At 32.7% G+C, this 25,056-nt stretch overlaps 1 protein-coding gene across 5 annotated transcripts in view; it reads left to right on the plus strand.

Annotated features, from left to right (window-relative positions):
* LOC408759 (protein FAM102B) overlaps positions 1-24,929 on the plus strand; it is a 56,949-nt gene extending 32,020 nt beyond the window's left edge. For 3 of the 5 annotated variants that reach the window (XM_016911332.2, XM_026439842.1, XM_016911334.2), the window contains 8 exons: positions 13,727-13,847; positions 13,910-14,100; positions 14,499-14,701; positions 15,202-15,421; positions 16,498-17,172; positions 19,746-19,898; positions 22,862-23,067; positions 24,016-24,929. In XM_016911332.2, coding sequence (XP_016766821.1) covers positions 13,727-13,847; positions 13,910-14,100; positions 14,499-14,701; positions 15,202-15,421; positions 16,498-17,172; positions 19,746-19,898; positions 22,862-23,067; positions 24,016-24,137 — 1,891 coding nt within the window. In that variant the 3' untranslated portion in view covers positions 24,138-24,929. The remainder of the gene's footprint in view (positions 1-13,726; positions 13,848-13,909; positions 14,101-14,498; positions 14,702-15,201; positions 15,422-16,497; positions 17,173-19,745; positions 19,899-22,861; positions 23,068-24,015) is intronic. The other 2 variants (XM_016911335.2, XM_016911333.2) reach the window with 2 other exon arrangements.
* The last annotated feature ends 127 nt before the right edge of the window (positions 24,930-25,056 follow it).

Raw genomic sequence — 25,056 nt, forward strand, 5'->3', positions numbered from 1 at the left:
TTTAGAAAAACTAAATTAATATTTTTTTTTAAAAATAATTATTGATAAATTAATAGATTGATTATCGTAAAATTTTAATTTTTTCTAATGCTCGATAAATTTCTTTACAACGATTTTTTAATGTTTTTAACGTATTTTTAAAATAATCTTTTCTTCAAATCGAATACTTTTTACTCTTCTTTGCACAAGACTCGAATATCGATATTTGTTCCGCATTAATTTCAATAAATTTTCCATCGTCGAGTCGAAAAGAGGTCCTTTTGCCGCGGAATATCGAGAGCGGAAGGTCTCGGTTAATTATCAGCTTATAATTGGCACGTCTTATTATTAGCGCGCGTACACGTGGCGGCGGAAGCGGTGCTCCAAAGCCGCCCGTTTCTTTTTTTTCCCTACGTTGGCTGCCCTAACGGTGTTCCACCACGGCAATTCAGACGCGTGCATTTCGATTGAAGTCAACTCGATAATCGTCCTCCTTGACGAGCCGACTCTCGACCCTCGACGGGCATTCCTTTATAAGCCAGCTGCTCGCGGATCTTCTCGGAGGAGGAGGATCCATTTCGATCCCCCCCTCCTCCTCCTCGCATCAGATGCCACTTGCGTATTCGATGCAGTCGATCATTGCGGCTATTACATCTCGATTGCTTTCAACAGCTTCTCTTGTTTTTCGCGTAGAATAATAGCGTCGAAGAAAAAAAGGAAGAGAGAGCCGTCTCTGAATGGCGATTTAACGTAAATGAGTGATTCGATTCGATTCTCTCTTTTAACATTGTATAGATATTGCACAGTATAGAACGGTGTATCATATTATACGTATAAACCATGTATTATACGATGGTATAATAGATAGATTCGACACGATATTGATTATAAATCTTCAACTCTTCCCTCTCAATACGGTAATATCTTCAGTTTCGATTTTATTTCCTTTTAATTGTGAAATTTTTCTCAACTTAATCGGATCTTTTACAGATCTCTTCTTACAAAAGAATATTGGTCAATGATTATTCGACTGATTCATTTTCGATCAAAATTGAGCATAGATCTTTTCTTACAAAAGAATATTGATCAATAATTATTCGACTGATTCGATCAAAATTGAGCGCGAACGCGTTTGGAAAAAAAGGTTTGTGACGAAATCGAGATAGTACACCGAGAAAGGAACATAACATCCCAAAGTGTGAAACTCGTCAGATTCCCAAGATACCGGCGCAAGATCGGGTTTCTTGCAGCCTAGGAAAACTGGTCTGCCCGGAATCACGCGCCACTTACCGATCCACTGCCATTTTCTTATTTCCAACATTGGGAATTTCTCGACGTGGCACGCGCGCGCCGAGGAATTTGACCGATCTCCTCTCTCGGCTTTTCATCTTCGAAACGAAACGACATAGCGTGGTAATAATAATCGCGGTGGATGGAGTTCACGGTCGCAAAACCCAGCCAGTCGGATCGATTAATTCCGTATTTCGCCCGATCGTGAAAATGCCAGACAACGGAGGAATTCCAGGACGGAATTGCGGGGCAGTCATCGTTTTCGGATATTTCCCGGGTGAAGGAACCTGTCGATCGATCGATTTATCGCGATTATCGTCCCCTGAATCGGTCAAGTTCGGAAGATAGATCGAGAATTTTTATTCTTGGGCGTGTGGATATTTTTAAACTTGGCTTAAAGAAGGGATCGATGGTCGAAAACGATTTATCCTTACTTCTTTCTCGCGTTGAAAGGTATGAATAGGCATAAACTTGAAGTCTTTGTAATAATTTTTTTTTTTTCTAGATATTCTATATATGGGATATTTTCAAACTTTGAAAATTATTGGATATTTCAATTTTTTTTTTGTATTAAATATATTAAAGATCGACTTGGGACGTCAAAATATTTCTTCGTTGAATTAATCGAATTATTTAAATGAAATTATTACATCCTGTATATAAAATCTTAACATTTTTAGTAATTAAAATAAAGTGTTGTTTCAATTCAACGGAATTGCAGTTGCAAATAAAATATACGAAAGTTAATCCGATGTTAATAAGCGAGACTTTACAGTTTGTAAGTATGCAATGTCTGCGTTCTCAACGTTCTCGATTTTGCAAGTTTTTCTTCTTCTCAGAGTACATCTGTGCAAACAGTTTGCCAAACTAAAACGAATGTTTTCCGACATGAAGACGTCACGAGACGTGACGCAAATGCGTGTGCAGCAACCAATTTGTTCCAAAGATTATTGTTCGATACCCGTTCAATACAATTTCTTGGGAAACATTTATCGATAATCGTGGCTGTAAATAAAAATCCTCGGGACGTTTTATCGTTTGTAGAAGAAAAGAATCGTGATAAGTCCACTATTCTTTCCTTATTCTTTGATCAAGATACGATTTTCGAGAATTTTCACGGATATTTAGAGAGAACTTTACATTTTTGTAACGCAAAGAATTTAATTAATGCGATAAAAGATAATAATAGCAAATATTATTCGCTAATAGTAAAATATTTACGCGATAAGATAAAACGAGGTGTATTTCTAAAAATCCACCAATATTTAAAAACACATATTTTAAAGAAAATCCTTAACACGAATTTAGAAGACTAATTTATTCATCCTCCTCGAACAGAGGAAAATGAAATTTTAGACGGGACGTTTTAATTCGAACCTCGTATTTTCCTCGAATAAGGATTTATTAGTTTCCAAGCACGGTAATGGGCCGCCTTTTCGGGATCGCGAAACTGTCAAAACCAAAATTCCAATATCTGACTGGCGGATCGTTTACAGTTACCTGCATTCCCCTGGTTAGAAACGGTCCTTGTCCCCCTCGAAATCGAGTTGCGGCCGAGCTATCGTCGTTGCGGTACTCGCCGCCACACCGACGTTTCCCTGATAAAGGCCGGTTAAAATTTTAATTCCTGTTTGAAGAAAAAAATAACAGAGAATATTATATTCCAAATCTACGAATCTATAAAAATATCGAGGCTTATTTTATCTTCCTCTTTGTTTCGTTCCATTTAAAAATTAATTCGATAATTCGTAGTTTGATTCAAAAAATCTTTCTCGACCGAATTTAAATCGGACAATGAAGAAGGGGAAGAGGAGAGGAAGGAAAGAAGGGCGCGTAATTATCATACATTAGCGAGTTATCGGCGAGCCAGCGCCAGTTAAACTTCCCTTCCACGGGATTTTGTCGAATGGCCAAATGCCTCGATCTTCCTCGGGATAATAGCGCGAGCGAGATAAGGTTTGCCAGTGGATTCGCGAGGAGTCGTGACAAACCGTTCGTGTCGTTAGTTAACGGACTATGGAAAACGTGTACACGTGCATACCGGGCAGAATTTACTGCTTCCAAGTTACGTAATCCGTGCGTGTTAACCGTATTAGATCGATGGATCGAACGATATATGGATATAAGGGTTCGATACGTTCCCCTTGTTAACCCTGTTGACCGTGGTGTAAACGATTGGATTACGACGGTAGAACGAGTTGAAAATTATTGGACATCTGGTGTGAGAGAAATTTAAATTAATAATGATGCAGTGATTCCCAATCGATACCAATGCATTGGAAATATTTAGATATGGTGAAAAAAGAATAATGTAAAAATTATCACTTTATGTAAAATTAAAACTTCGTGAATAGAAATTTAGATAGATAAAACCGTGTCGTTGAACCGATTTATTGTTTTATCTCAATCGGTCGTCGAGATAGAAGGATGTGTTTAACAACAATACAAGAGATTATGAATGGGCTCGCGACCTAGTGACCCACATATTTTTCCTAGAAATGCGTGATACGTTTTTCTAGGAATCGTATCGTTTGTTTAGAGTTTGGAATAGGTCAGTGAGGCGAGGTGCGAACGAGAGAGGCTTAAGTGTACGCGATAAAGAGCGAGATGGTAAACTCGATTAAAAATTGCTTCTTTCTTTACACGACGATATCTCGGAAATCGTATCGTAGATAAATAAAAGAGGTTTTTAAAAGGCGAATTCCCGCGATTCTAACGATCCACGGAGTTGCAACGGTTTATAATTTTAATAGGATTTAATAGGATTTAAAACGGCACGGTTTTAAAGGGCGATCATATTTCTACGGAGTTGTAATTTTAATAAAGTTCTGATCGAGTTTTTAAGATAAATCGCACAAATGGATATATATTTATTTCTAGAATTAATCAAACCGATATTTTATAGCGTAATTTTTTCGATGTTTTTCGAATATCTTATTTACGCTTATATAATATGCATTATGTAAAATAAATGTAAAGATATGCGCACTCTAATCAGAAATCGGTAGTAATTAGTAGAAATGATTAAAACACAAATTAGTTAAATACCTGATTAGCTAGTAAAAATTATACACTTTTAAAGAATCTTTTAAACACACTTATTATTCCAATCTACTGGTATTTGATATTATTCAAGATAAACAACGTAATTTAGAAATTTTGTTCAAGAAAAATTTCCAAAAGTAATGTAGAGGAGATCGTTTCGTTCAAAGAATATTTTAATATGAAATTCCTTTTTATATATATATAGTAAAAAGCCATAAAAGTCAAAATTAATCTGTCACAGAAGAACGATTCATTTTTAACTCGATCGTAGCTCGAAGCGGTCGTTTAAACATTCGAGAGGGGGGGAGAGATTGAGATTTATCGTTCGTTAGACGTTTAATTTATTGGAACAGATCGGAGTTGATAAGAATATTTAAGAAGGCGCGGTTCGAGAGCAGGGAAATAAAGTTCGCCTCGTGAAATATCGTGTCACGGTGAAGGTTCACGGTGCAAGGTGAGTCGAAAATAGTCGCGCAACATTTCACCGATTCGCCCGTCCATCGATTTCTTCTACCGATTCTACGATTCTTAGAGTTAAACGTACGCCGAAAATAAACCGGTGATCAGATCTGAATAAACACGATCGTGAATCGCTTAGCATCCATCGAAACTCCTCGTAGCGTTAGTCATAGGTTATTTTTCTCGAATTGCTCTCATTTTATGAAGTCATCTTCGCGCCTATTGCATATGAAGGATTTACGATTTATTATTTGAAATTAATCGAGAGTAAGAAAGATATTCTTCGATAAATCATCAAAAGAAGTATTATATTTAGATCGAAAATATTTCGTCGACCAAAAATCTGAAACTTTGAACTGAATTCAGAAAGTAAGAATTTTTTAAGTCGAAGAAAGAAATGGAAATAAAATGGCGGAGGTATTTTTCGTCGTAAAGTGAAATAGGATTTTTATTCAAATTGATGCAAAGAAAAATATGAAAATATCTTTACTTTTACCATAAATAAAAAAGCGTAAAATGTATTAAACAATGATATATTTGAAAATCTGTTCGCAAAAAGATGAGAAAAAATTCCAGCCATTATTTTACCTGATACATCGTTTCAATTTTTGATATCCATAAATGAATAATAACTAATGATAATCTGAAGTCAATCACCTGAATCAAAGTCACAAGATCGATTTAAAGAGGAGAGAAAAAAGTAATTAATTTAATCGGTTACGTTATGACCGATTACGCCGAGATACGGGCGAGAAGTTGAGCGTGAAAGTGCAACAGGAACGATCATATTCGATTGCGAAAAGCAAAATACACGAGATCTGTGGCAAGCGTTTTCATCTGAACTCGATTGCGAAACTGCTGCGAATGACACACAATCCGCACAACCTTGGGGAGCAGCCTTGCCCACGGCTAATGCAATGCTCGCTCGTGAATTATACCGGGTGACGTCGGTGAAAGTTGTACCATTCCATCGGGTTGCCGATGCTTCGTCGCGAGAAATTTCCTTTTCCAACTCCTAGGATTTATCTAAACAGAGAGAAAGAGAGAATCTTTTGTGATTGATTTTTCGAATCGGATTATTTTATCTTTCGATTTCTTTTCTGGAAAATTCTTTCTTATGCTGAATTTTAAATAGACGATACAAAAATTAAATTTGGCTCGATATAGCGTATAATTCAAGCTGTATTCAATCTGTAAGCCTCAAATTGACGGTTATATATTTTAATTAAATCGATCATTGTTACGATCTAATTATTTAAAATATGTAACAAACTGTGTAAACGAGTATTATTTAGATCTGATTTATATATTTATTTAAACAATTCGCGCAAAACGATAAATAAATTAATTCTCTTCGCTTCGATCTCAAATAAATTTTAAACAGAAGATGATTCATTATTATTTAATATTTGTGTAATACAATGCACAACGATTTTAAGAAATTAATATGAGAAATCGTGTTTCGTAATCCCTCGATCCCCTCATTAATTTTAAGAAAAAGGGAGAGGAAGGGGGGGAGAGAAGGAGGAGGTTCCATCGGCTCGGTCGATGTTCACGAATCCAACCGCGCAAAAGGTTGCTGCACAAAGCGGTGGCCATAATCAGCTTAATAGGCCTCTACGGATAGTGGTTAATCGCGACAAGGACGTGGCACGCATTGTCTGCAAATTGATTTCACCGAAATCAATTAAAAGCCTGTGTAAAAGCGTAAAAGTTAAACGAAAACGTGAGCGTTGTAAAAGTAATTTCAGTTTGTTCAGACGGTACGAGCGATTTTTTTTTCTTTTTTTTTTTTTTTTACGATTTTTCACCGGAAAGAAAAGATTTGATACGTTCGTGTTTAACACGTTTCCCTTTCCCATCGCCGTTTTAAAAGATATTGTAATAACAGGAGGAAATGTAATCGTTGTTTCACGATTGTGCAATTGTTCATCTTTGTTGAATAAAAAGGGGGAAAAAAAAAATTTACATGTTTCGAATATATATGAAAAATGTATATAGAAATCTGTAGAATATTGTAAGAAAAAGGATAGAGAAATATATTGCGAAATGCAAAATATTATATATTCGGAGAATAAAGTTTCCAATTTAAATATCCCTCCTTTTATTCTTCTCATTTGTAAAAACTTGATCTTGCGTAAAAATTCATAATTTAATTATTATTTTTACGTATGCGAGTTGCATTTAATCCCACACGGATGGATATTCCAAGTCGTACGTAAGAGGAAAGTTTGCGTTGCTCGTTTTTCTTTCGAAACAACAACTGGTGCACTGGTTGGACAAGCGATCTCACCTTTTTTTTTTTTCTTTTTCTTCTTCACCGTCGCCACGAATGTCGACTGGTGACGTATTTGGAGCAACAACTCGATCGAATATTCGGCGCAGCCACCGTCGATTCGCTTTCCTCCTCTTCTTCTTCTTCTTCTTCTCTCTGCTATCGATCCGCGAGATTAAAACAATTATTAGGAAAATGGTCTCATCCGTTGAGAGGCTAAGAGGAGATCGAAGATTTAGTTGGATTAATAATCGTGAGATGAATTGAATTTATGAGAATACACGAGATTGAACGAGTGATATTGTAAATAATAATAATTTAGGCAAGAAATTTTAAATCGATCCTTACGTGATTCACTGTTCGAGCAATTAAAAATGAACGGTATGCAATTTTAATTGAATGTTTTCTGGATTACATGATTCTTGATTCTTTTATAACAACTTTGCTTTGCCTTTTTAATAACCCATTATATTTTGCGCGTTTGTTTTCAATCTTAATCACGCAACGATGACGACGGTTGTTTCTTCTGTGCACGGAATATCTTCGCATATTCGTAACGACAGAAATATCGAAAATTAAATTATTTTAGTTAAAACTTTTTCTTTAAAGAAGATAATACCTGCCATAGAAAAATCACGATCAATTCTTGAACTATATTTATATATACTCGTGTCAATTAATAATAAATAACGTATCCTATTCCGTTTAATCTCGTCTCGACTTGGGGTTCAAAGGTTACGGTCTCAAAATCTTCACGATTGACTCGAAGGCTCAACATCTATCTCTCTGTAATTTGCACTCGTGGCAGGAGACGAAAGATTCATGAAATATTCAAGGCGATATCTTATCCGTATCGAGAATCGTGTACGGAAGAACAAAAGAGGCGGGTAAAAAAATGGCGAGGAGGATCTCTCGTTGACAGACCTGTTTGACATCCCACGCCAATAGCGATCTCGTCGCGATCGTGTCGTAGGTAGATCGAATTATTACGGAGAGCGAATTTAATTCGTCACCTTCGATGTTCCTTGGTCCCCAGGGGTTGTTAAAGAAGACAGAAATTGCGCCAATTAAAACTCATTTACTCGATTTGACGAACGATCAGCTGACGAGAGCTTTGATTTTTCTAAAAGAAATGATCTTTTTCCGATTATCTTTGGGCAGATTGAATTTTCATTTCTTTCTAAAGATATCTCAAGATTATTCTTAAATTTTGAGAGCTATGCTACGTATTATTCTCTGTTTTGAATTATAAAATTAGCTGAGTATTGCTGTTGTATTTTATTTAAGAGTAAACTGAGAGAGTTGAGTGCTTTTTCTTTTTTAATTAATCACTAAGGATATTTTCATATCCTTTCAAATTTTCTTTCTCGATTCCTAGATAAAAATAGAAAGATTGAAGAAGAAGATTGTAAAATCGAAAACAACTTCATGGAAAGAAAAATGTATTGGAGATTCGTCAAAAAAAATAATATATAATCGGATTAACGAAAGTGAATTCAAAGTGAAAACATCCGATTCGAGTTTTCCATGCGGCAAGTTGTTTCAACCCCCTTGGGGGAGGAAGCTTTCAAGGCTTCTTCCTCCCTAAGCCGCCGTGCAATATCGTTTCACGAGCCTCGACGTACGTTGGATAGACTATCGTCGGACACGCGACACAAACATGTTAAATCGTGCTTCCGGGTTGTTTCGATTCCCTGGATACACGTGTCTTTTATTATCGAGCAATCGATAACTATTTGTAACCACGTGCTGCTCCCTGTTTTGGAACCCCGTTGCTACGAAACGCACCTTTAATTAATAAATACCGCAAAAAACTGCGTGTAAGCTAAGCTGTTCGAGCCCAAATTCTTCGAAGCTGGAAGGACTTTCCTTGTGCAAGATCGATAATTATTAATGGAAAGTTGAGGAATTTATAAATTGATTAAATTGGATCTTCAAGGATAATTTTCGATGGATCAAAGAAGCGAAAGTCAATTTGGAAAAGTAGAATGTTCCAGATGGAGCATACGAAATTTTATAAGGATGATGTTGAAGGAGTTAAACGTTTTCAGAATTGGCGAGTGATGATTTAATCAGTTTCTGTATCCTTGGAAAAATGAACCAACATTGCGAAACGTGTTGCAATTTCGTCAACTTCGAAGGGAAAAGTCCAACAGTTTTATACGTATAAAATTGCAGTTTTAAATTTTCCAATTTGAAGAAGTTGCGGATACAGCTCTTAACAGTTGGTTGAGATCGTATAATCCGAATGGATGGATTCGATCGAGGGCGGAGAATTTCGTTGTCGAAATTTTTGGACAAATCGAGAGATTGGGTTTGATCCAGTTTCCACGGTAATTGGCTCGTCCTGAGCTCGGATTTGGACAAGAATTTGGCCGTGGAAACGGGCGAATCCCGTAACTCCGGCGTGAGCTCCGTTGGGAAAGTGTTGGCCGTGGTTTCGTTAAACGCCTCTGCTTTCACGAGGCCGCCACAATGTCCTCGTGTTACGTTTGGATAATAAAATTCGTTGGCTAGGATAATGGCTGAGATGGCTGAGTATATCATCTGTGAAGCTCGGTTATCCGTCCAATAAAGGAGCGAATGAATCGATAAATTAATTTGAAAAACGAGAATTTAAACTTTGTATTGGCTACGTTTAAAGGAAGAATTTGGGAATTGATCATGGATTCGAGAAGATAATTCAAGATAATAAGATGGAAAATATTTTTACTTTGAATTTTGAAAGATTTTGAAAATTCGTGTTCTCTGTTCTTTAATTCTGAAGATGATTAATGATTCGATAATTTTATTTTTTCATTTTATATTTGATTTCGGTCAATAATTGTTCTCTTTCTTTCTCTTCTTTTCTTCGAACTCTTGCGCAACGTCTAAACGGAAAACTACTAATCTCTGTGCATCGAATTTTCATTGGTTAAACCCTCCCTCCCTTTCTCGAAAACTTTGGAAATAAAACGAAGCCTCCATAAGTTTCCAGTTAGAAGACTTTAGTTCCTCTCTCTCGGGAGGAGTTACCAAGGTTCCATCGCTATATACGTGCTATTTTGCATATACGTCTTTTAATCTCGAGCCACTCGAAAGGAAAAAGGACGAAAAGGATGAAAAGTTGGATCTCAAGATCGACGCTATTTCTTTGATCCTCCGAGTACAAAGGCTACCTGTTATTCGTTGAATTACAGGACGATACAAACAAGGAGGCAAATAAATATCAACCTTTACATTTAAAATTACGTTTCTGGTCGCAACGATTCTCAAACGTATTTATTTACAATCGAATGATAGAATTCATAATAACAAATTGATCGAAATCTGAACGAAGCAATGATTAGATGAATAAAGATTCTAAATTAGAACGTGTAACAATGTCCGTAAACAGTAACGTGTATCGCAAAGCATTGCGAATCTTTTAAAAATGGATATGATTCAGGGGTTACGCGTACGCGTAATGAAAAGACACGTGTACACGTGTGCCCTCTAATCCGCGTAATTTTTAGAAACACACGTGCACACCTGTGTATCGTTTTCACGTGTACTTAATTACACGCTTATTATCGTAATTTTATTCGTGTATTTTTAGAAATACGAGATTATTATTAATTTCCATCGATAACAATTTCACTTTTCCCTTAATTTAAGTTAACGTGCAGATGAAGTTTTATGAAGATTGTGGATTTAAATAAATATAATAATATTCAAATACTTTCCAGAAACGAATATAAAAAATCCATTGTCATTATATATGAATTTTTGTTTCTATTTTGATACTCGCAATCCATCTTCCAACGATATAATATATTTAACCACGAGCTTCTCTCCCATTGACATCATCAAGAGGTTGGTCTCGTTATATTGATATTCAGAGGCTCGTGAATATCTTCTCTGATCGTAATTCATCGACTGGATGCTTCGTCACGTTACGATTTCCTTTTTCTTTTTTTTTTTTTCTTTCTTTTTTTATTGGCCGAGATACGTTCCGGAAATAGGGGTTCCTTTCATCGAAGGGAAGATCAAAGACATTTTGTGACGGACGAGGGAAAAATATCGCGTTAATTCATTGATCGAATCGCGATCTCGGATTTCTTCTCCTTCGGTGAAAAAAAAAAGAAAATCGACTCGAATTCTCTTCACGATTTATTGACCCAATTTCTCTAACCGATTATCCACAAACTCATCTGCAATTCGTATGATCGTTAGCCAACGTGTACATGTTAATAGGGAAGATGTTCGAATATATTTTTAAATTTTGCTTGACTCATAATTATCACTTCTTGCCTTGTCCAAATATAAGGTATACATAAGTTGTTTTTATAGTTTGTAATTATATAAAAATAAATAAATCTCTTAGAATTTAAGTTTAAAACAATCGATTATTTATTTATTCGGATGTGTTTGAATACGCAAATTCGTGGCATTGCGTGATTCAATTCAATCTTGTTGAAGAACGATAGAAGGAAAAGAAGAACACGCACAGCATTTGATTCGTTGTCGAGGCACGTCGTGTCCTCCAGGGACAGGCCCTATGACCCACTATCCGACCTTTAATCGCGCCGACAGGATACACGTTCGATTGAAACTTTCTAGAATTATGCCCCTGTTTGGCTGCAATCTTCCGTTCCGGAAGTCCGCTTTATTGCCTCTTCTGTCGCCTCTATTTTCTTTTCTTTTTCACAATTTTTATTCTATGTATCTCGACAAATTCATTATATTCAAGTTTTTATTATTTCTGATTAACTTATTTGTAGAGAAAATATCGGGAAAATTCGAAGGAAATAGTTCGAAGGACGTTTATATTTTTTATTAAACGATTGGATGAATTATTTCAAGATAAAAGAAGTAAAGAAGAAGATTTTAATTTACGAACAACGTTACGTAAATTGGTGATTGTCACGAGCATATCACTTAAGAGATTAATGCAATATTATACGTAATATTATATATTATAATTATTTACGAAAATCGATAATCTGATATATCGATCGTATTAGCACGTTCGATTGTGGTCAAAGGATAATCCTATTCTAGACATCAATAACCGCGTGACTTTTCGGCCGATGCATGCATCCAGATAATACTGGACTAAGGCAAACCTGTTAAGCCGTGCAATCTCGTTAACGAAACGAATCCGTGTAACAAACTTACGGTCGTCCGATGCATTTACACGAAAGAATGGCGCTCTGACGATTTTTAAACTAACTTTAGACCGATTTTATTTTTGGAAATATTTCGATCGTTTGTGATGAACTTTCAGGATATGAGATATATTTAAAAACAATAATTTCGAGAATATTTTTTGCAAATAAAATACTTGTCTTATAACTTTCATTCTCATCTGCAATATCCTCTAAAAATTATTCTTGAGAGCAACTTTTATGAATTTTAGAATGGAAACGTATTTGAGGTTAGAATTGTAAAGGATTGCTTTCGAAAGTTATTTTTATTTAACGAATATTAAAATTTGAAAATACGATTCCTCTGCGAGAATTTGAGTTTCATTCTCACATCCTTTCAGATATATTCTCATCATTAATGATAATGATGTAGTTTTGCAAAAAAAAAAAACGCGATTCCATACACTAACCCGAGAATAATTCCCTTTGAAGTTCACAAGTATCTTCTCGCCTAGCGCTTTTGTTCTTAGAAAGTTTTTCTCCCCGTGTAAAGTCGATACAATGTGTGACTCTCCACGACGAGGAGGGTGCGTGTGTTGTCGATGACATTTACGAACCGGAGGGTGCTCGAGAGGGGCGAAATGAATCGCAAAACTCTACGAAAACTCGATGAGATTTATTTAACATTTGTTAAATAAGCGTGGAATCTAGCGATTCGTGTTTCGCTTTGATCTAGGGAATTTTTTTTTTCGCTTTCAACGGGCAATGAAACTAATTTGTGCGTGCACGTGATGTTTCTTTATCTATTTGATTCAATCTTATAGATTGAAAAGAGGGTCATTCTTTGTTCTCGAATGAAAATAGAATAGGAGGATATTCGTTTTATAAAAATATTAAGGTAAACGATCTTAATTTATCGAACATATTAACGCGATGGCGTTGAAAGTTTTCGAATATTTTGATTTAATATCGATCAAAAATTTTTATTTTATTAGAAACAGAAATTGCAAACTATATCGTGCATAAAATATTAATAAAATTTAATTTTGAAGATTATAGATTATACTGTTTTATCGTTTCCAGCAGTTATGCCAATTAAATAAGCGCAATTTCAAATTATTTTATGTTTATAATTTAAAAAAAAAATTATTGATGTCGTAATCGAATTACTTGCCAAATATGTACACACGGTTTCTACTCATCTTGAATTCATCATAGAGAATATAGACAATGACAATATATAATTCAACCTTTTGTATGATTCGATACGTGGCGACATGAACGCGTGCTGGACGAGCGGAAGCTTCCTTACCGGAAGCAGAGTACTCTGAATATTCATTTATACGGTTCGTTATGGATCCCAGTGAAAACATGCCGAATCAACGGTCGGTCCTTCGAGACTGTGAATCATAGCTGACCTTGAATTTGGTTTAATCCCTTCGTTCCAAGAACCATTTTTTAAAGCAGTTCCAGATCTATTTATTATTTCGTTATTTGCTGGTTGAAAATCCTTTCGAATTTCACAAATTTCTATGCATCTTTCTAATACACGTGTACAATTTTGTTTCAGGGAGGAAGTACAAGAGCATACAGTCAGATGGAACGCTAAATTTGAATTTCTGTGCAAGATGAGTGCCAATGCGTCCACTGGTGTTCTTGACCCTTGCATTTTAAGGATATCCGTAAGAAAGGTGAATCATTGGATCAATTATCCTTGAATCGTAATCGTTCTAATCGGTGATTATTCTTGCAGGAATTGAAAGGAGGCAGGTCCTTCCAGAAGCTTGGCTTCACCGACCTGAACCTCGCCGAATTCGCAGGAGCTGGACTCTGCAGAACGAGGTATCTTCTAGAAGGATACGACGCGAGACATCGGCAGGATAATTCCATGTTACGCGTTGCTATCAAAATGAATATGCTCTCAGGAGATATTCTATTTAAAGTGTAAGTTCTATCAATATACTGATGCACACTGACATTTCTAAAATGTCTAAGGAAATCTAAAGTTTTTTATTTTATTTTTCTGTGAAGTTAAGTATAAATCTTTCCCAATTTTATTTAAGGAAAGAATAGATAGAATATTTTAATCAAGGAGGCAGCAAGTGTAATTAAGATTCTTTTTGTTTCTAAAATAAATAATATATATAACAATTATTATTTGAATAATATAATTATTTAGTTTCTGAAAATTAAATATACATCATGATTTATCTATTAAAATAAAAAATATCATATTAAAAGTTTATTATATTCAAGTTCTTTTGTGTTGCGATACTTAAGCTTAATTTATTGTATCATAAATGTTGGATTAATTAGAATAATATTTGAATTAAATTTTATAGACCGTCTCCATCGTTGAAGCAAACGCAGCTCGCAGTACCCGGTGTGCCAGGTGTTTCTGGTGTGACAACGGACGAAACTGTGTCTGAGAGGTGTACCAATCGAGAAGACTTTGTATCCAGTGGTTCCTTAGCTGGAAGCATAGCTAGTGCCAGCAGTGGTTTCGGCAGTCTTCCTAAAAAAAGGCCTCCCCTCTTTTCCTCGGGTAATAATTGAATCTTAATTCTAACTCTTCCATAAAAGGAGAGAAGAAAATATAAATAAAATAAATAAAAGAAACAATTAGAGATTAATTGTAAAAGTATCATATATTGAAAAAAAAAGAGAAAAAGAACTTATATTGATGATATATTGATTTATAATGATAAGAAGATAAGATAAGATTCATTTTTTTATGATTTGAATAAATAAAAAGAAAAATCATATTCTTTTTCAAATTTATCTTCTGTATTATTTGTTATATGTCAAGTCATTTTTATTCATTATAAAATTATATATTGTTTAATATTTTATTTTCATTGTATCAAATGAAAAATTATATTTCTCTTCACAAAAGATAAGATATTTAAATAAAAATTTGTACAAAGCAATTTTTTATTTTTGTTATATATACAATTGAAATTGAATGAAAGAATATAACAATAAAAATAATAAATTATCAAAATTTTTATCATTAGCAAATAGTTGATCTCTTTCCTTTTTCAGAGCTTCTCAGTGGGACAGAGTCATATGATCCAATGACCCTGAGCGAGATTGTACCATCGGCTCTTCCAGTGGAAACTCTAGCTGAAGCGCACACAGAGTCGGGACATTCTCGTAACAGTAGCAACACCAGTCAGTTAAGCAAAGGTTCCGGCTATGGATCTTTAAATTCTCACAGTCAACACAGTAGGCAGAGCAGTAGTGGTGACAGTGGTCACATTAGGTAAGGCCACGCGGCCAACCAAGGAATCAAATGAAAAAAAAAGTGAAACAATAAAAAAAAAAAACTCTATTTCCGGAGAAACGAACAGAGATTGATCGTAGTTAGATTGGAAATTTTAAATTGAAGTAGAAATTAAGTCCTAATTATATAGTCCAGAGTTCTCTTCTCCATACTTTTTGTAACACAAGAACTTCTCTCATTTTGGCTCATTAACGGCTTATTACTTATCTTACTATCTTTAAAGTGTTTTATTCTTTGATCTCTTTCTAGGAATTTTTTTGTAGTTATATATTTAAAGAAAACCTTTTCTTTTCTTTTCTTTTCTTTTTTTTTTTTTTATGACAATTTTACATTATCATGTACATATATCTCTATGGTTTTATTTGGATGATGAAGCGAGCATGGTATTTCATAAGGGATTAAATGAGAGGAATTTCATAACAGGAATACAGTTGCTTGTATAAATCATACGTCGTGGGATGTTATACCGATAAAAGACGCAGCAAAGAATATCATCGTAACAACAGCACTAACAATTTTTTGAAATGCCAATAAATACCATGCAATCGCGCTTGCGATTTTGCTTTGAAACTCTACGCTTAAGTCTTATATTTTGCCGAATCTTTTTACAAAAATTTCTTTTTTAAATTGCATTATGGATTAGTTTTAATAACTTTCGGTGCCTGATGCTTAACAAAAAAAAAAAAAAAAACAAATGCGTATATATACTAACTTTTCTTTTTCTTTGAACTGCCAAACTTACCACTCGAACACTTATTATTATCTAGCACGTGTTCGTGGCTGTTAACAAGAAGGCATCGATAACGATGTACGAGAAATTTCTCCCCCTTCCTTTTATTATTATTATTATTATTATTGTTATTGTTGTTATTATTATTATTATTATTATTATTCAATTTCTTGAGACTCTGGATTCTCTATTTTTTTTATATATACATATATATTTTTTTTCTATTTCTCCCATATCTTCCCAATTCTTCCATTCTTTTTACGTACTGTATATGAGTTTATTATTATTTTTGCATGCTTGAATATTTGTGTTGTGATCTTTATAGGTCACCCTCCTGGCCGGTATGGGCTCCACGTATTCCCAATACCTCCCAAAATTCTTCGACCCAACAACAGCCCCCCACAAAACCTGAAACTTCTCTCAATATCGAGTCCCCGACCTCGTCTTCCATCCTGCGAAATCCACGAAATCGGTTCTGGTCTACGTCCAGCCCTGTTTCGTCGTGCGAAGAAAAATCAGTGAGAAGTTCTTTGAGGTCTAGTATAGCGGCTGTTCCATTATCTAACGATCAGAATGAAACGAATGAGAACGGAATTGTTTCAAATGACACGTGTCGCGTTAACGAGGATGTCGAAAACGAGATCGGCGTGTTCAAGATACCTGGACCGCAAGACGTGACGCGAACGCGACAGTTGCGAAAGAATTATGACAGACATAGTTTCGATTCGTCGAATGAGCGTAGTGTAGTAGCGAATTCGTCGATGAAAAATCGGAATGGACAACAGAACAGCGTAGTAGTCGCTCCAATCGCGAAACCGAGAATCGGTCATCCAAGTTGGAGAAATATTTCGAAAACCTGTGATTGCATCGAGAAAGGAAATATGAGCCCGGTTTTGCGATTGGCCGACCAGGCCAGAGCCGTATCCTCTCCCGATCCTCTCCATAGGCCCGATAACCCCAGAGCCTCGCTACGTTCCGCGACGACCGCTCAGACCCTCAGGTAGGTTTCATTCATTCAGCGACTTTCTCTTTTTTTATGATTGATTTTTTTTTTTTATTTTATTTTTTTTATTTATTTGTTAATTGATTAATCAATTAATTTCCCTTGGTTCTTCCTTTCGATTTTTGTGCGTTCTATCTCTATTGCCTCCTTTTCATTCTGTGTTAACTGCCATTGCATAGTCGGTAAAAGCAGTCTGTTTCGTGAGCCCTCTTGCGTAGTAATTTAGTAACTAATAATGTTAGCGAGTCGAGAAGTTGTAGGTTATGTTTTCGTTTACAATTTTTGAAATTTATATAAATAAAATTGAGTAATTAAATAAGTGTTTCTCAACTTTTTTTTCGTTATATTGGTAAATTTATATATTATTATTATTATATATTATAGGTTATATATTAATATGTGTATTTATATCAATATAATAGCATTGTTATCGAATTCTAAATTTACAGTCGCAAAAAAATTTAGTTCCTGATACAATTTTAATTTCTTTATATTTTTAGCAAATATATAAGAAATAACAAAAATGTATTATTGTTTTATATGATATAAATTATAGATATAATTTATATGATATAATATAATATATAATTTACATTTTTGTTGTGATTTTGTTCTTGAATATTTATTATAAATATAAAGTTTAGAACTAAAAATTTTAAAAATTTAATAGTTTAAATTTAATAGTCTCTGTATATTAGATAAATAATAAATAAAATTATATATAATTGATGAATATATATTCGAATTTGTTTTGTGACTTAAAAATTTAGCATGATTCGATATTATATTTCAATTCAGAAGTTGAGAAATACTGAAATAGATAATTCATAAGATTTATTATTAAGAATATAAAAGAAAATCGTTTTATATTGTTAACTTATAACTTTCGCTAATAATATTAGTTTCATATTTATACAAGAAGGCTCTAGAGTGTTTGTTTAAATGTTATCCATTTAAAAGGATTACAGAAAATGTGTATCGAGTTGTAGTATAAGCAGTTTTTCTCTTTATATCATTTTCCATTTTAATTTATTATTATTATTTTTTTAAATTAAAAATACACGATTTATTTTGATAATTGCGTATTATTTTTCATTTATTAAAATTCCATTTAACATAGCAATAAATCGTATATTTCTAATGCAATCTATTTTTTCCAGCATGTATATTTTTTTTCTTTTTATTATATTTTTTCTCTCTCTTTCTTTTTCTTTCTCTTTTATGTTTTACATTAACAACATTTAATATCATATATAAAAATCCAGACATGCAAATATGTTATATTATTTAATAAGCTTATATACAAAGATACATATTTGCTGCGAGATTTGCTTCTGCTTTGCTTTATTAATTAGGCAAATTTTTTATCATAAAAATCGATAACACATCATATCAATTATTTATAAATTTTATTCCCATTTATCGTATGCTGCGCCTATTCATTAATTTGAATCACGTTATTATTCCATTCCAAAAATATTAACGTCCAATAATCGTATAATAATTATATTATATTAAAATTATATATTATCGCAATAGAGGGCAACTGTATTTAAAATGTACATCAAAAAAGGAAATATTAATCACATTTATGAAAGAAAACAGTGCCAAAGGTTGTATATACAAATGTAGCTAATAGAGTTACATTTTGTAGTTGGCATAAATTGACCACTCAAGTTACATTTATGATTGATTTAAAAAAGATTTCTCTTTAAATCAATTTTATTTCTCAATGAATTTAAACGATCAATCAATTTTGGTAGATCATGAATTAAAGATGTATATCGCTGAACACTTTCACAGTCCGGATTACGTAATTCCAAACTAAACTTGCTTCTATAATCTCTCTAACAAAAGCAATGTAACCTTCCTCTGGCTTTCAACACTTAGGTTGCCCAATAAGTTTTTTCTTTTCTTAAAGTAAATGCAGATTATTTAATTATATTCATGTATATTATTTTTTTATTTGATGTATCAACATTTTCTTTCTTCACAATGATTATAATAAGTTCTCCACTTAAGAAATGAGAAGCTCGTATTTTATGCTTTTAAATCTTTCTCATTAATTTTATATACAGAATAACTTGTGAAGAATTCATTTTATTATTCAACTTTTCAGGCCAATATTTAGATATCTCTTTATTTAACGTGTAACATGTAAAATTCGTTATCTTTTTGACATAACAAATTTTCAAATTCAACTAGATCATTATTTGGTACATTCATTTATTAGATTTATTCAATTCTACTAGAAAGTTACTAAAATTAGAAGTTATAAGTCGACAATAGAAACACGATCAATTAAAAAATCTTTAGAATGATTCCAAAATAAAACCAATATTCAATTTTTTTGATTCTTTAATTCTTCCTCTGATAAAGTATAAACTTATTGGAAAGCCTAACATCATTCGACAGTAACAGTATTAAAAGAAAGGGGTCCCGAACTGTCAAAGTAGAGGCGATTTACATCGAAAACACGCGGTAAAAAAGTAAAAATAAAGGGGGCTAGGTGCGGAAGAGAGATGGTGTAGCTTTCCTTCCACTTTGGATGGCTTTGTGAATCCTTGCAGGGGTATGGTTGGAGGTCACCGGAAGTTGCTGGACGGGGCGGGGGGCAAGCTGGCCACGGTCGCCACCAGCCCAGCGGACTCCGAGGAGTCCTCCTTAGGGGTACCGGAAGTCGCTCCACCGAGTTCCCAGCACCGAAACAGCATAACCCCACCGTCAGTCCATGCTTTCGTCTTAATTCTATTCTCTTTGTATATCTTCGATCTTTCGACTCTGTTTTCTTTTTTCTCTCTTTTTCTTTCTCTCTCTTTCTCTCTCTCTTTCTGTCTCTTTACTCTTCGCTTTATTCTTTGGATGCAAATGTTGGGTAAACCCATAAGTAATTTCCTTTTAAAAATCGAATTGCGATTGCTAAGAATTATTTATATGCAAGTTAAATAATATCTAATTTAATATTAATGTAAAATTTTTTAAGTAACTGAAACTTTTTTGAAAATTAAGGAATTAACGATAAACAAATTGCTCGATTAAAAGGATAAGATAATTTATTTATTTTAATTTATTGAAATTATAAGTGAAATTATAATTTATATAAAATATAAAAATATATAAGTATTATTACTTTTTTTTTTATAAAAATTATGCTTGTAAAATGATATTACTTATGGGATGACTCGATACATTTAAGAGTAAGATTCTTGAGAATTGATACTCGAGAGTACTTCACGTAAGTGGATACTGCATTGAGAATATATATGTTCAAAGTTAATATCGGATAATAGAAAATTATTATTAGACGTTATTATTTCGAACGAGTAGTATCGAGAAGTACTTTCGATACGTTTAATCTTAAATGTACTTGTACATTTTCGATGTTTCGCGGACACGTGGATTATTTTTATTTGATATTTAATATCTTATCTGAAAATTGGATATCTATTTTATTGGATTATATTCCGTTCGACGATAAATTTTGAAACATATATTCAGAAAAATCGGAAAACTTTGACACCTGCTCGATAACAATGAAAGATTAAACACACAATAAGTGATGTAAGTCAATAAAAGTATTTACAATTTACATATTTCTTGCATATCATCATGATTCAGCGAGATTTATACAAAAGCGAACAAAAAATTTTTATTAAACTATAAAAAATACATAAGGAAACTGATTGCTTAGCTCACAATATGAAGATTGTTACGAGTAAGGTATTGTAAGGTGTTGAAATTGTAAATTGTTTACCATAAGTTTTAATTAGCTGCATAAAAAAAGTGTAAAATAAGTATCATTGATATTAGTTTCCACGTATCCGCATAGATTAGTTTGTTCATGCCGTCACACTATGTCTGTGTAATTATTAGCTGTCTATGAAAAATATATTTTTCAACAATTCGTGATCGTCATACAATTCAGAATAAGATCTTGCATTTAATATAATTATATAATGTGACTTTTGATAATTAATAAAAATCTCATAATCTTATGATTGTAAATGTGATATTTAAAAATTAAAATATTTCTAGTTGGAGTTATTTGCATTCAAAGTAATTTTTTTTTACTATTACTTATCTTCTTGAATAATAATCATATATATATATATATATTATATAAAAACTTAATTTCAATTAAATTCAATTAAGTCGCCTATTGGCTCTTGATTAAATTATAAATAATTTTTTTGCTAGAAAAAAAGCATTAATTTTTTTTTCTTTTTTGGTTACAAAGAATATCAAATGTGAAGAAATCACAATTCCTATTTCGTGATATATTTTTATATTTTTTTTAATTAAAAATTATAAAATTATATGAATTTATCTGCAATGGCAGAAAAATACAATATTAAACATCATCTATTTTGACAAAGTTTGGTTTAATTATATTAATATTAATAATCGGATATCTCTTTATAGTTACAATAAAACTTGAAATATTTTATTTCTCAACGAAAAATTTTTTCATTTCTAAATTTCTTTTAAACTTCAATTCGATATATTTTCCATCGATTTACATTTACAAATTAGAATTTTATTATCAGAAAAGCACAAAATTAAATTAATTGTACAAAATTTTGAATATTGACGTAAGAATTCATGCTGTACGATACACATTTTACCGTAGCTGGCTTGTTGCATGCAAATCTAAATCCTCTAACTATAGGTAAAAAAAAAAACAATTGGATATTTCACCATTCCGTGCATATCTTATTTCCATTTGCTTTCGATCTCGCCAAAACGCGTGTTGAAACAATTTCGAAACAATGGCCCCTCGCTTCTGACATTTGCATTTGTTTCATTAGCATCATAGCAATTTTCTGGTATTCCTTGATCTTTGTATCGAGCATAATCGTGTTTTTGCATGTGGTGTGTTTAATTTTGCGATCAATAATTAATTTTTTGACGACTCTGCGTCGAGGACTGGTCCAGAATTTTGCAAAGGATATCGTCGTCACGGGACGACATTTTTAAAAAATTGTTATTATTCACGTTCGCAAATAGTGATATATAAATATCTTTCGTGTTATATAAAATGTTTCAAAAAAAAGAAAAAATTATTTAAAATTCAATATGACACATAAAGCCATATCGGATAAAAAAGCTTTAATAGGTATAGGTCGAAAATACGATCTTTTCTGAGAAATCATTTTTTGTTTTATATTAGCATCATCATTGTATTATTAACTTTTACGTGTCGTAACGAACGTTTTTTTTTTTTTTTTTTTTTTCAGTATCAAATAATTTTCTGTTCCCTGAATGTTCTCGTTCAATTTTCATATTATATTTCGTAACAAGTAAGAAGTGTGCCAATCCTTTAATAAACGAGATAAAGAAATCGAATCGAAGCATGTCCAATCTATGGAAATGGAAAGAGAACATTTTTAAATATCGTAATGTTGATGCAACCAAAAATTATTATATCTTGAAAAATGGTTGGATCTTATGTGCCATATGAATCTTGGAAAAAATATGAATAGTTTTTCTTTTTTTTTTTTTTCTTCTTCGAACATTCTGTACATTAAGTTTCTTCTAACGATCTTGACGGTCAACATTTGAATTGATTTTCATTGAAAATGTACGCTTTCTGTGCCGGTGCTTTTGAAAATAATAAAAAAAAAAAAAATGAACTTAAAGATGAAATAACAATTTTTTTATCTTTGGCATTGTCTATTTTTCGTAGAAATCCTTCCAGTGGTTCGGGTCTCAGCGAAACAGGATCTCTGGATCGAGCAAAAGCCGCGCTGGAGCGCAGAAAAAAGGCCGAGGATGGAACCGGAAATTCGATTTTGTGCAGAGTTGAAGTGACGAGGCCAAATCCGGATTCCCTGATCGATGAGCTAATCAAAGCAACGAATTTGGAGCAAACTGATCTCGAGAGTTCTGAGAGTATGTTATTCTTTATATTCATTTAATTTATATTTTGCTATGTAATAATTTTTCTTTTTTTCCAATTTAGTTTTTTAAATCTTTTCATCCAAGGTTTCTTCTTTCTTTTTTTTTTTCTTTTCTATTTTTTCCATTCTTATTAATAAAAATAGATATATAAAAGACTCACGAAGAAATAATTTCTCGATAACATCATCAAGATTGTTTTTTAATATTTTCTTATGATGAAAAATATAAAAGAAATTGATGATCAACCATCAATAAATCAATCTTAAATAAATATTAAATTTTGTTGCTATAACTAATCAATTTCTTTTTTTCCCTTTTTTTTTTTTTTTTAATTAAACTTAGTATTTATTCAATGTATATAATAACTATATTATATAATTTTTATATAATACAAAAATTATATAAAAAATATATAAATTATATTATATTATATTATATATGATAATTATATAAATTACAAAAAAAATATAATATGAAACTGACTATTTTTTATCCATTTTTTTTTTTCTTTTTAATGTAATTATAAAATATAATATTTATTTAAATTGTGAAATACGCAATAATGAAGACGTAATAAAAATATAATCATCTATCATCTTTCTTCTTTTCTCCCTCCTTTTTTTTTTTTTTTTTTTTTAATTAATCCAATGTTTATTTAATGCGAAATATAAAGACAGTAATAAATAAAACTAGAGAAAAAAAACTAGGAACATAATAAAAACCGATTATCTTTCGCCTTTTGTTTTTCTTCTTTTTTAATTAAATATATAATCATTTGATGCGAAATATAAAGATTATATTGTAAATAAGAGTACGATAAGAATCGTTTATCATTTTTTTTTTTCTTTTTCGTCTTCTTTCTTTTTTCTTTTTTTATAACAATATAATATAATATACAAAATTTAAAAAATTTTCGATATATTATATTTATATTTACAGCTACTGGACTTCAGCTGTTCATTGCGAAAGACGGGACGACCGCGCTCGGCAGCCACGAGATCAAAAGTCAGATGCCCGCGGGTGTGTTCAAGCAGGTGGTAATGGAAGAGAATAATAGGTAACACGAAGCTATCGGGACGAGAAGACAGTACGCAAGACAAGTCAGCGCCACGTTCTCGTTGGCCCTGGTGCCAGAGCTCGTCTACGAGGCCTACGAGCCCCGCTAGTTCACGAGATCAACGATGCTGGACGAGGGAATCGTCGAGAAAAGACGGTGAACACGGCGACGAAACGCGAACGCCATCTTTCATCTCTCAAAAAAGGAAAAAAAAAAAAAAAAAAGAAAAAAAAAGAAAAAAAAAATCCTCCCTAATCTAAAATTATCCTTTTTCGGTTGCCTATAACTGTCTTTCCGGCGTTCGGTGCTTCACGCTTCTCGTACAATGGATCGTCGATTTAAACGCTCAAAAACGCTGCTAAATGTTTCTTTTATATATATACATATATATATATATATATCAAATTATGGGAAGCAGTCTTCGTTGAATCGTGACACGCATATATTTTAAAGAGGGGGAACCGTCGATTTCTAGGATGATTCTGTGGCAACGAGATGCAACATACGCACCGAAACGCTTCGTTAAGAAAGAAGAAGAAATTTGTACAGAGCGCTTCGAAAGAGAGGTACACACGAACTCAATAACGCGATAATACATATATATATATATATATATTTTGTTCCGCGAAGTCGAGGCACAATGCAAAATTATATTTCCTTTTTTTTCTTTCGTTGTATTTTCGTTATTGAGATTAAATCAAAGAGTATATATTGTTTTAAAATAAATAGCTTTGGAAAGAAAAAAATATGTAAAACGCGTAAATCGATATAGAGAAAAAGAGAAAAAAAAAAAAAAGAAAAAAAAAAGAAGAAGAAAAACAAGACAAGAAAAGAAAGAAATGGCGAGATTAGAGGCGTTCAATGGGTGGTAACGTGTAATCGTTTCGTGTTGAATAATATGCGTACACCAACGCTTCTTTTTT

This window comes from Apis mellifera, linkage group LG3, assembly GCF_003254395.2.
Source record: "Apis mellifera strain DH4 linkage group LG3, Amel_HAv3.1, whole genome shotgun sequence".
Lineage (NCBI taxonomy): Eukaryota > Metazoa > Arthropoda > Insecta > Hymenoptera > Apidae > Apis > Apis mellifera.